Below are 12881 nucleotides of genomic sequence, written 5' to 3' on the forward strand. Positions count from 1 at the left end.
ATGGTATTACACCAAGCCGATAGCGCGTGGCATCAAGACTATCAACATCCAATCGTGATTCTTTTGTTGATGCAGGCGGCCCGTTGTTTGGTGGTATCATGTACCAGTTCTTCGACAAGAGCGTGCCGTTCCTTATCCTAGCAGGCATCGCATTGCTGGAGGGCTGTAAGTACTTTCTTTTCTTTCTTTCTGGTGTTTTTATGCCCCTGACACACATAGCCACATAGCCAGAACACTGCTGAACCCCCCCCCCCCAAACCCATGGTTGGGAATAGGTCGGGAGGTAATTCGTCTGTGTTTGGTTGGTGTTCGGTGAGGTTGGCTACTGCTTCCATTTGACTTAATACATATATAATGTTCTTGTGCTATTTCGCAAATGTACTTCCACTATCCTACATTATTACATACTTTCTTCATATACTCCCACAGGCTTGCAGTTGTTAGTACTTCGACCAGGAGCAAAGAAAGAGGTAAGTAAGGTTGGCGGTTACTCTGGTTTTGTATCAAGTTGTAATTTGTGTAACCTTATTTGATACTTTTGTTGTAATTTGGACTAAGTTGATTTTTATGTTAATGGCTTAAAAATAGATGTATAAAATCTGTTTAGGGTTTTCCCCAAGAATCATTCAAAACGCCCTCAGGCAATATGTATTTTCTGGCTAAAAAATAAAACAAACAAACAAATCAGTGAAATATCCGCAAATTTTAAGTTTTATCAACACTCTTAGTCATTAGCGTAAAGATGAAGATTTTTGTAAGAAAATTATTTTTTCCGGAATAAACAAGAAGCTTAAGATAAATATTTCAATATGGGCATTTTTTTTTAGTTTAACACCTGTTTTCTTAAAGAGGAAACATTTTTGTATTAAAAAAATCTTTTCCAGACTAAACAAAAAGGTAAAGATAAATATTACAAAATTGGTATTTATTTTAGTTCCACACCTGTTTTGTGCATTTTGTCACGTATTTCTGCTTACCACGGAGTTTTAAGTACCGACGAAGAAGCCGTCCCGGAAGTTTGATGATTACATTTCGTGCATACTTCCATCAAGCGATGACCCCCGAAACTTGATAACAATGATATACAATCTCACAACGTCCCGGCGTTAATCCAATTTGTAAAAACCCATTTGCCAGAATTACTAAAGACGGCGGCCCCCGTGGCCGATAATTAAGATTAAGTAAAAAGGATTCGCTGGTGGGCTTCCCAACCTCATCTCGTGTTATCAATCAGGGGGCTTTTTATCCTATTTGGGGCATAATTATTGATGGTATATCATAAAAGGGGAAATTGTGCCCGCTTTTCGTCTCCTCTAGTAGGAGCTTTTACATGCTTTATTGTGGAGGGTGCCACATATAATTTGGGGTTGAGGAAGGCGGATTTAGATGATAGCTTTGATGACGCAAATGCGCGGAAGGATTCTAAAACTATTCACTACCCTAGTTACAACATCAGTGGTGGGATGAATCGTCAATGGACAACGCGTTCTGTTCTACTCATGCCTTCAAATATCAGAGTTATCAACCAAGAATTGAGGTGTTCAAAAACTCGTTTATCCCAAGAACTTTCGTAGACTGGAACTCGTTGCCACCAAGCACAGTTGGGGCATCATCACTTTATGATGCCCCAACTGTGCTTTAAAGGAGCTTTAAGGAGCTTTAAACAACTCCTGCAACTAAAAGTGCAAGGATTGAACGTAACAAGTCGTTCGGTGTGATATACTATAGCTAGCTGCCGCCGCGCCGCGTGCCTGTGAAGCTGGTGTGTTACGCCAAAGGGCGGTTATACCGGCTATACTGATACAGATACAGTTACTAGACATGAATAATGGACAGTCGGCCACGGCACAGTGCAGCAGTTTTGAAGTTTTGAATCTTAGGCCCGTTTTTAATTGGGGTATAACTAAAAAAAAACTAAAGAAAAGAGTTCTAACTATTTTCTTTTTTGTAACTTTTTCAACGTTACAGAAACTTAGACAGAGAAAAGAAGACCAGAAAAAGCCATGTTGATTTGATTCTATGACATCCTCTGGGAACCCCAAAACTGATGCAAGCGTGCTAGAAGAACGTTTGCCTCCATTATAAAATCTACGTAATCATGGATGTTGAACAAGTGAAATGATTAAATACACAGAGTTTCTTTTTGTCTTTGGAGTTGATTTTGGCAGTCTACTGTTTTAGTATCGTTTGCCTTTTTTTTGTTGTTGTTTACGGCATATATTTGCTGATTCTTTGCAGCTGCTTTTTTTACGATTTACAGTATGGCCAAAAACATTTTCTTTTGAAACGGACGAAAGGTCATGCATTCGCGGACGTCATCCATATAATCAAATCAACATGGCCTTACATTGCAACTTCCAGAGGTCAAGAGAATGTCAATTACATCTAAGTACCAAGTCATGCATAATTGTAATTGGACTGTGGATTCCGTATAGCTCTTTTCTATTACTTGTCAGGATCGATTACAGAATGAGATTTGGTGGATACATAATCAAGGGGAGTCCGAGTTATTTTTTGAACGTGTACCGACTTTTGGACACTCTCTATAAAGAGAAAAAGAAGAGGCTAAGGAAAACAGAAAATATTATTCCTCAACTTTTATTATTAATACTATTATCATTATTATCATTAAATTCTAACAAAAGATTAACAACAAGTCTTTGACGTCCAATGTCTGTTATCCCTGTCAACAGAGTGGCAACATTTGAGGTACCCCTTAGAAAAGACGTAAACCCCTTATTACTCAGCTTTGCTGCCGAAAATGATAGAACAGCAGTAAGTTTGAAACAAGGTGCCATTTTCAACGCTGTAACCCGCCCAGAGTTCCTAACAGTACATACTCACTATCGTTCCTCCAGATCCTGATGGAAGGAGCTCCATTGGGCGTGCTGCTCAGGGATCCGTACATTGTCATTGCAGCTGGTAAGAACGTTTATTTATCTATTTATTAAAACATCCACCACATACGTGGAGTGGGAGGGAGAACAGGTTAAGCACCTTTTTCAGCTCTTGCCCCAAATGTACATTAGTAAAAAAAACATTGAAGTCATCATTGGGTTAGCGTAAAACATTCTAATACATAGTACACATAGTGATACAGTAGCGTGGACCTGTCACTTGAAACTAAACATGAAGCACATCTGCAAGCCGAAGACCGTGTACAAAGAATGTATGTATCAACGTTGAACGTTGGCTTGAAAAACAATACAACCTCAAATTATATGATGTGATGTGATACAGAGATAGTATACTAAAAACCCTTGTCACACATAGCCGAATATGGCCTCTCGAACACTACACATGATTAAGAGGGTTTTAGCTAAGTCAGCTGGTAGTTGACAAGGTCTGACCAGTTAGTCTTATGATCAGTATTCTCACATGTGAGAATACTACAGCGGTTAAAGAAATATTTGGTTGGTCAACTCTTCTTGCTGCAGTACATGTAAAAAAACTTCTTCGACAAGTTGTCAACAACTTATGATTGAAACCATATGCAAGTGAGGAATTAACAGTAGTCATATTGTTGATAGCCATATTCATTTTACTTACGTGAAAAGTACTTGGAGAGCAAAGATTACGTTATCTGTATCTCATACGTATACCAGACGACAGTGTCACTGGTAAAGGCACGTTAATCGTCTTATACGCGTTCTCAATTGATTATCACCGATCTCCAACGGCAGATACTCATAGTATAAGGTTGACAACAAGCAATATGCTAGGCCCATAGTCTTGATTGATGTTTACTATCTACATGTATGTATCTTTCTTAACGTTGGTGTTGCGTTGAAATTCAGGGTCAATATGTTTTGCCAACATGGCGATCGCCTTGCTGGAGCCTACCCTCCCTATCTGGATGATGGACACACTAGATGCTCCCAGCTGGCAAATCGGTAAGACTCGCAGTTTTTATGGGTCTTGCTTCCCGGTGACTGATGTACTTTACCTGCCAGTTATCCAGCTTTACAGTTAGCACCTGTTTAGCAAAGATAACGAGAGAATTTCTGAGGAGGCGTCTTATCGCCTTAAGAACAATTGACGCCCAGCAGTCTTATCTTGGCTCCTTAAGAAGGTAAATGTGTACAATTTTCTTAAAGTATGCCAGCTCTGGCTGAGCGGATTTTCCTAAAAGTACCACTCGTGAGGAAGAATTATGAGGTTTTAATTAGCAAAATATTGATATAGATTTATTCTTTAGCAACATTTTTGCTTGTTAAGAATTTTTACTTGTTACGCATTTGTAAACATTACGCATTTCTTAAATATTTAGATTCTCTTTATCCTTTTTACCGTATTGCAATTTTTTCATACATATATTTTATACATTTTCAATATGGATTTTATTTGGGGATGTTCAGTGTATATTCGTGTATTGTGTAGACATTTTTCTGTATGCTTTCTGTTTTTTATTTCATGCATTTTATAACATTGAACTTTGGCAGATAACAATGTTGTGCATTTTGGCCTGACTATTTAGTGCTGACATAATTCATTACGACCTACCTTCTATCTTCTACCGACAGGGTCCATTTGGCTGCCGTCTAGCATTGCGTACCTTGTTGGAGCGTACATGTTTGGCTTCATTGCAACCAAACTTGGAAGGTAATGATATCGTAATGTATCCACATGTCAACGGCATTTAAAGCAGTATGATGTAACATTAGGAACTAGGAGGGTACGAAAGTAGGCTTTCTGGTCATTTCTGTACAAAGTAAGTTGAATGATCAATCATACTTCGTTGCAAATAAGAGTAATTTAGGAAGTAGAGGTTCCAAAATGTTACACCATACTAGTGGGTTTAAAATCCGAAAGTACGGATGGCAGCCATGTCCATTTACATACTGGTAGTTTGTAGTGGTGCCACAAAATAAGTGCACGTCGTGTGGACTATTTTATCACGAATGTTAGAATATGACATAATTGCAAAAACATGACGTGTTGAAATATGGAAGTAAATGATAATCATTCGAATATGTTTTTAATTAAAACTTTTGTTTAAAATTGTTACATAATACCCCTTCAAGGACACCTTTTCAAGGCCGACAAAATAAACAAGTGCGCAGAAGACACTGGCTGTGGATATCATAAAATACCTGATAAGAAATCAAATTATCACAATGATTTGCGTTTTGGTAGACATTGACACATTGCTTCACAGTCTGTAACTACGTGGTAACTCATGCCCGTAGCCAAGGGGGGTTCGGGGGGTTCGGAAGAATTTACAAGGCTCAAAGGTCCACTTTTTGGTTCACTTTTTATGTAAAGGTCCAAGATTTTTCTTGAAAAGATGGACTGGAATCGTAGAAAAACTGCTCCCTTTGGCATTGAATAAAAATTTATCTCTGATTTTTTTTCTTGGAAATCCTCTCAAAATGCACGAAATTCCATTTTAGAAGGTTCATTTTTCAAAATTTTCTGGGGGAGCATGCCCCCGGACCCCCCTAGGAACCTCGCGTCTTCGGCGCTCGCCTCGCGCCTACGGCGCTCGAGGTCCCCTCAAGCAGTGGGAAGAACCCCCCTATTCAAAATCCTGGCTACGGGCATGTAACTACACCCTGAGATTGAACTTCTTCTCCCTGTTTCCGGGAAAGGCCCATCACCAGTTGCCCACCCCTCACACATCCGTAATTCCGGCGCCGTAACGCCAGCGGCAACCCTCTTCTTTAGATTTACGATTGGACAAGGATCCCTTACAGAAGCGTATCTCCTAGAAGCATTCCTACCCAATACCTGGTATCTTGTCTTCAAAGCTTTGCAAAACGACATCTTCTGAGGAGAAGCTCCTCTGCTTGTCACAGATAGCGAAGGATTGTTGGCAATTTAACCCGTGCTGTGTATCAAAGTTGGAAAACTTTTTTGGACGGTATGTCATTTTGCAGATGGCTGTGCGGACTGCTTGCCATGATCTTCGTCGGGGCTTCCATGATTTGGGTTAGTTATATTCCTATTATTCCTTTTTTTAGTGTAAGAAAAAACATGTTGATTTCGTACTTACGTACCCTGGATGCCAGCCATTTTAGCTTTAGTCGAATATTCGTCATATTCCTGTAGTAATACTAGTAATCTTAGAATAGACTTGATTGTATTGTTCACATTGTCATCGATGCCATACATTGTACCGTGTACAACTGTTGAGCAATAAAGTTTATTCATTCATTCATCCATTCATTCATTCATTCAGAAGGATGACTGCTGAGACTAACAGTTAACCGATGTCGACCTTTTATTGGAAACTCTTCATCAGAAATGATAGAAAGATGTGACGCACTTCCATTTATACTCTTCTATATACAGTCAGATCCCCGAAGACACCACGAAGAAACGCCAGTTTAGCTTTAAGTAAACCTCGTTCGTCCGGTTGCTTCCCTGCCAAACGCAACAAATTATCTATCTGTCAATTGAATATTTGAACAAAATTGAAAGGGGTAAATTAGAAACCTTACCTCATAACATAATCCTTAAAGGGATAGAATGTATATGCTGGTCCAGCTTTATATTGACAGGAAGGCCACAGAGAGAACGCACTGAAGCTACAAGGGCTGGAACCTAAGATAGGCTTGCTGAGAACATCGAGTTTCGTTGTATATTTTGGATGTTTTTTTCCTGATATTTGCTTCTTGTTGCCAACAGATGCCTTGTGCCAGAAGCTTCCATGGACTCATCCCTCCAAACGCTGTGCTCGGTCTGGCCATCGGTGTGTAGTAGTGTTTGTTTGTTTTATTCGTCTTCGCACATACAATAATAACAATGAAGTAAATAGAAATAAATTTTTAAAAGTGCAGGACCTTCTCCTGCATCAATGTCAGAAATGTGAGATAATTGCACAAATAGTTTAAAAAGTAGAATCAAATTACAATCACACGAATATGTTTTTATTTGGGTGAAAATATTATATAATGCCCCTTTGAAATTAAGACATGTCGTTAACAATGATAACGACGAGTACTATATGCAAGTATTTGTAGTAAAAGTAAACCATGTCTGCTCTTCCTCTCCAGGAGTGGTGGACTCGTCTTTGATGCCGATCATGGGGTATCTAGTGGACAGAAGGTGCAGTGGTGTCTTGTCTTTTTACATTTCTACTTTTCGTCAAATAAGAAAAGAAATAAATGAAATAAGAATCAACTTTCCCGATTTTAGAAGAGAATTTGCATTCCATCTAGGGACGAAGAAGAAAAAAATTATTAATATTTTAATATTAAGGTTGGTCTATCCACTAAGCTCCCGTGAAGCATTCCATCGAGTTCATTGTAAAATGAACATGAAAATTCAATATCACAGAAAATGTAGTCTATTACGTTTTTACGATAATGGCATGAATGTGAGTATATCTTTGAGTTCAATTATGAAGAACAAATAAAAGTAGCCGCAGTTCAAGATAACTCATTCACCTTCAAGATAAAAGATGATTCACATAAAAAACAGCATGCAATATACTTTCGCAGTGTACATATATATGTCTTAATATAAATCGCTCATGGTCTCATTCATGTATTACTCCGAGTGTACCCAAAAGAGTACCAAATCAAAAACTAAACGGCTGTATGAGCGTGTGTTTTATTGGTGAGAATTTTCCCTTTAGCCAGCCCAACTGATGTAAAACGTCAAAGTGGTGAAAGCTTGTTTGTAACTGATGAAATTAGGACGTAATTGTCGGCAGTCGCGCGCTAGGTCGGACGTGCACAGTCCAGTGTTGTGAGTTGTGCGGTCGTAGGTTTGCAGCGAGGGGGGCCTCTTGCGGGCAGCCGCTAGGTGCAGTTTGTAATTCCCATAAAAAAGGATTGTGTGTATAAAAGTCGTCGGCAATTTCTTGATGAGATGTAGAGTAAGTGTGCTTAACATAGCATAAAAGATATAAATTGATTCAATGTAGAATCATAGGAAACACGGTCTCGTAAGGCACTCATTAATGCATGGTTCCTAATGTATCGAAAAAACTAAAACTCATGAATGAGACCTTATGACATCAAAACATGTACAGTATTGTCGTTTCCACATTGACATGTTAACAAAAGACTTTATTCCATCGTCCAGGCACGTATCAGTGTACGGAAGTGTCTACGCTATCGCCGATGTCGCCAACTGTGTCGGATTTGCTATTGGTAAGAAAATATACATTATTACTGAATACATACTGAGATTTACTAGTTTGTGGAAAGATTGACATAACGGGTGACTATCAAGATGTAACCCCTGAGACCAGACTGTGAGGTTTGAGCTATTCACACTGGGAATGACCCCTAGCCCTGCTATTCTAATGAAATCTTCAGGTGTGACTGTCCTCAAACACTGGGCATTTATTTTTACGATCCATCCGAGAGGACGCCGTGAACCAAAGCCAGGTAGTCAATATACATGTCATTTTTACATGGGTTTAGTAAGAAATAGAATAGATGCAACGTGTCTGTCCCAAGGGCACAATACTGTGGAATTCGAATCCAAAACTTGAAGTATTGTGTGCAGTCTGCAAGAATTCTAGGAATTGTACAGGGATGTGTTTCCAGGGGTGTGTATGTCGTTATGCTGAGGTCACATTTCCAAACCGGGACCCGGCCGGGCAGTCTTATGGAACGAAAAGTACGATAGAAAGACAAGCAAACGCAGAAAAGTTTTCGATAATAATCACGGGCACTATTTCTATACTTCATATGAATTGTTAGTTTTTCGTTCATACGAACAACCCCCCCGGGCCCCGGTTTGGACATGAGACCTAGGCATTAAGGACGATTTAACAACTACATTCTAACCAAAATACATGCACCAATTTGCCCAATCAATATGTAGAATTGTCCAAAATGATTTCTATCAGTATTTGCTCTATTGAATACATTCTGCAAACACAAAATGTAACTCATATTTTCCTTCTTATACTTCAAAAGGACCTGCCGTGGGTGGAGAAGTTGTCGTCAAATACGGATTTGGTTGGTGAGTAGGCAAGGAAACTAGTTTGTGTCCTGTACATTTGGTTACGTTTGGTCATGTTTTGGTAGCCTCCAGTGCAGGCATTCGGAACGGGTGAAAGATTTGATACTGCGTTTTGTAGAATTTTTAACGCGTTCTTTTGCCCGCCATCCTATAACCCGTGGCGGATACGAAATTAAACCTTCTCTGTGTGGCTGGTTGTAGGATGGTCGGAAAAAGAACGCGTTGAAAATTCTAGAAAACGCAGTACTAAAACTGCCACTCGCCCGGAGGTTTGCACGTACAGGAGGCTAATATTTTGGATTTTTTTAATGTTGTGGTGTCCTGGTACAGATTCCGATCCCTTGACAGAGACTCCAATTCATCTCTCCAGATAAAATCTGCGGTACAATTTCAACACCCTAGACGTACAGCATTAAAATATATTTAGGTTTTATGGGAAGCACAGGTTATTTAAATGGCTTCAATAACTACCAGTATTGAATATTTAACTTTAAGGACATGTTGGGCAATGTTACGTTATAACAATAAAACTCATCCTCTCTGTCTGTAGAATCAGTAATTCTGACAGATCATAGTCTGTACCCTGACACATTCTTCATACACGTTTAACTTTAGGATGGGTAATCATAATTAAAAGTACAGATTGTTTCTTATAATGCTTTTTTCTTTTATTTAGGCTGATGTGGGGTATTGGGATCATCAACATCCTGTACTCTCCTCTGTGTATCTTCTTGAGAGAACCACCAGGAAAGGAGGAGAAAGAGGTACCTAAACCAAGTTAATAGGGAAACACTATTATTACTTTGGTTATCCAATGATTGATAAGCAATTATGCTGAATGTATGTTTCTAATCCTAGTGTCGATGATATCCATCTATTTAGCTATTAATAATAATCACCAGAAACCCAACTGCTGTAATTGACGAGAAATTTAGTTGCAATGTATGTTCCCAATTTCAATGTTTTTGATACCCATCCATTTACTCATTCATGATAATCACCGAAACCCCCACTGTTTTCAAGAGCAGTAAGTGCTGTAACTAATAAGCAGTCCAGTAGCAATGTATGTTTCTAATTCCAATGTATTAATAACCATAAATCTATTTATCCATCATGATTATCAGAACCCCCAGTGTTATCACCCCCTACCGCATGCTAACGTAACAATTACTTTCGCGCTCCCAAATGTGTAATTAATGATCAGATAAATATCTTAATTTTTTTACTCCATACAAAATGCAGATTATTTTATAGACAGCGTTTGCGCGTGTGTGTGTGTGTGTGTGTGTGTGTGTGTGTGTGTGTGTGTGTGTGTGTGTGTGTGTGTGTGTGTGTGTGTGTGTGTGTGTGTGTGTGTGTGTGTGTGTCTGCTAGTCACCCAGATAACTCAAGATCGGCTAGATGGATTAGGACTAACAATTATACGGCCTTACATTTGGTGTTTTGGGACGATGATTGTAACAATAAATGATTTTGGCACCCCTAGCGACTTTTCTGTGTACTGCAGCCGCACTTTCGGGGTTCAGATTCTATTTCGATTGCATTTCTCTTTCCTCAGGCTATCCTGGCACAGGACGAGTGCCAAGTGACGTACAACGCTTTCCATCAACAACCGGACGCCGAAAAACAACCTGAAGATTACGAGGAGGACGAGATGATGAAAAAGCAGAAGCTAACCATCGAGTAAAACCGGGGAAGAGCCGCTCAGGCCCAAGGGTCCATAGAATGAACCCCAAACGCCTCGCCCTTATGTGTGCATTTCTATGAACAAAGAAAAAGAGTTTATTTATGCATATACTGGAGTCTTTTACTTGGCAGGGGATTTCGTAAAACACCGCACTGAGGAAGGTAAGTTCATACTAAAGACCACATAACAAAGGGCGAGGCACAGCACTCAACCCCCTGAATAACAAACCTTCTCTTCAATACAAACAAAATGCTGAAGACAAACCGTTCATCGTTATTAGAAGTCAACTGCCAACTGGTATAACAGTTGTGACTTATCCATTCATAACATCATTTCACCATTCTAACCCGATTGGTCCATCTCTCTAACATCACATTCATGGCATGGTGAATCCATCGCATCACATCCATCGCATGGTTCAGACTCTGTGTGTGCGTTGATCGTATTTGGGTGCCTTTGGCGTCTTGTTGAAGATTTTGACTCGTGGATGTACCTTATAACAACCAACCTGTATTTCTAAAATTCGAAAAATTTGTGAATGTGATTTTGATCATGAAGTACACGTCAATTTGGTTGACTTTGGAGAAAAAACGAAAACGACAAATAGCAGAAGAAAACCTAAGAAAAGTATTCGTGTTGAAAAAAATCTTATAATAACTGCAGTTTATTACATAACCTCTGTCTAAGACTCATATTTAGTAGTAGGTCATTGTGGCACTTGGTAAGTGCGGATACAAAGAAATTGGTGGCGCTGGATTTTAATTCGTAAGAATGAAAATAGAGACTAATTGTCGGCTACGAAAACTAGCGAGGGCCTCAGAAGCGGTGAAGTTCGCACCTGGCTTACTTCAGGACAGAATGGATGGAGTACTCAAGTTAGATAGCTCCACGGCCACGTCGGCCATTTTGGTTTTCTTCAGTAGTTCATTTGGAACGAGGTGCGCAAGCGCGAAACGAAAAGCATGCCGGGAATGATGTGCCATAGGAAAGGACATGAGCCCACCAGCAATAATGATTTGTCATGTTATCGCTACGTCATTTTGTCACACTTCATGTTACCATTAGTACATTTAATCCTTACTATACGGACATGGAACTTAAGGTGTTCACCAGGTCATACTTGGTGTATGCATTTGTATTCCATTTTAAAACATAAATACTGACTCACTTCATCGTTCGCTAGTACATGAGACGATTAACAAACATACAGTCAAATTGCAACATCGTTGTGTATGGTGCTCGTTGCTTAGCAACGACAGCAGTCTGTTCTACCGCCATCGACCAATGGTGTACTCGATGGATATCTCACGACAAAAAAGGAACTAACACAAAATTATTTTCAATGTATAGAGATCCACTAAAACATGTTTTGTTCTTTCACGAGAACAATTAGATCAAGAATCTCTTTTAGAGTTGTAAAAATACATTGGATAAAACTATTGTTTCGGGGAACAGAGCACAATGACATGTTTGCATGGACTGATGTTACACGAAGATACTGTACAAAGATAACTATTTTTGTGTATAATATAAATGTCACATGGAAAGAATTGTCAAAATGATGTAATATGTTTTTCCTGTTTTTTGAAATGAATACTTGGCACTGCCATCAGCAGTTATGTGATATGTGGAGAGATTTCTCCCTTAGAGGGATATATAGAAACATTTAGAAGCGTACAGTATATTTGGTTGGACTACTTGGATATGTGGCAATGATGTAAATGGTTGTTATAAGTACTGTTGCCCGGATCTTGTTCTTATACTGGATTTGCACTACGTAGCGTGCATTATGGGTAAAGTGGTGCATTATGGGAATGTGGTGCGTGTTTCTTTATAGACGTTATAAATGTGATTTTAAAAAGGAGACATCCTGAATACAAACATGATATAAAGGAACACTTGGTGAGATGAAACCGGAATGATATTGTACTAGTCTAGAATTCTCACTGTAAAAATCAAGCCAATAAAAAACGTTCTGTCTGAGAATCATGCTTCTGTGTGACACATGTGACAATTTGCTTTGTATTATACTTTTAACTTGTGAGGATTTTTATTTAGAAACTGATTTACAAATCAAGAATGATATGCCAGTAACGCATGCCCGTAGCCAGGAGGGTTGTTTGGGGGGGGGGGGGTCGGGGACGGAATCCCCCCCAGAAGGCTCAAAGGTCCACCTTTTTGTGTACTTTTTTATCTATAGATCCAAGATTTTCTTTATAAAAGATCGACTGATAACTTCGTCATTCAATAAAAAGTTATCTCCGATTTT

General features: G+C 39.1%; 1 protein-coding gene across 2 annotated transcripts in view; it reads left to right on the forward strand.

Annotated features, from left to right (window-relative positions):
- The window catches only part of LOC109464370 (synaptic vesicular amine transporter-like), a 49904-nt gene extending 37856 nt beyond the window's left edge, over positions 1–12048 (forward strand). For both annotated transcript variants that reach the window (XM_019761317.1, XM_019761318.1), the window contains 11 exons: positions 430–470; positions 2859–2922; positions 3798–3893; positions 4524–4602; positions 5880–5931; positions 6631–6694; positions 6999–7050; positions 8035–8102; positions 8880–8925; positions 9602–9689; positions 10484–12048. In XM_019761317.1, coding sequence (XP_019616876.1) covers positions 430–470; positions 2859–2922; positions 3798–3893; positions 4524–4602; positions 5880–5931; positions 6631–6694; positions 6999–7050; positions 8035–8102; positions 8880–8925; positions 9602–9689; positions 10484–10612 — 779 coding nt within the window. In that variant the 3' untranslated portion in view covers positions 10613–12048. The remainder of the gene's footprint in view (positions 1–429; positions 471–2858; positions 2923–3797; positions 3894–4523; positions 4603–5879; positions 5932–6630; positions 6695–6998; positions 7051–8034; positions 8103–8879; positions 8926–9601; positions 9690–10483) is intronic.
- The last annotated feature ends 833 nt before the right edge of the window (positions 12049–12881 follow it).

The sequence above is a fragment of the Branchiostoma belcheri genome, unplaced genomic scaffold (assembly GCF_001625305.1).
Source record: "Branchiostoma belcheri isolate BF01 breed outbred unplaced genomic scaffold, Haploidv18h27 scaffold137, whole genome shotgun sequence".
Taxonomy (NCBI): Eukaryota; Metazoa; Chordata; class Leptocardii; order Amphioxiformes; family Branchiostomatidae; genus Branchiostoma; species Branchiostoma belcheri.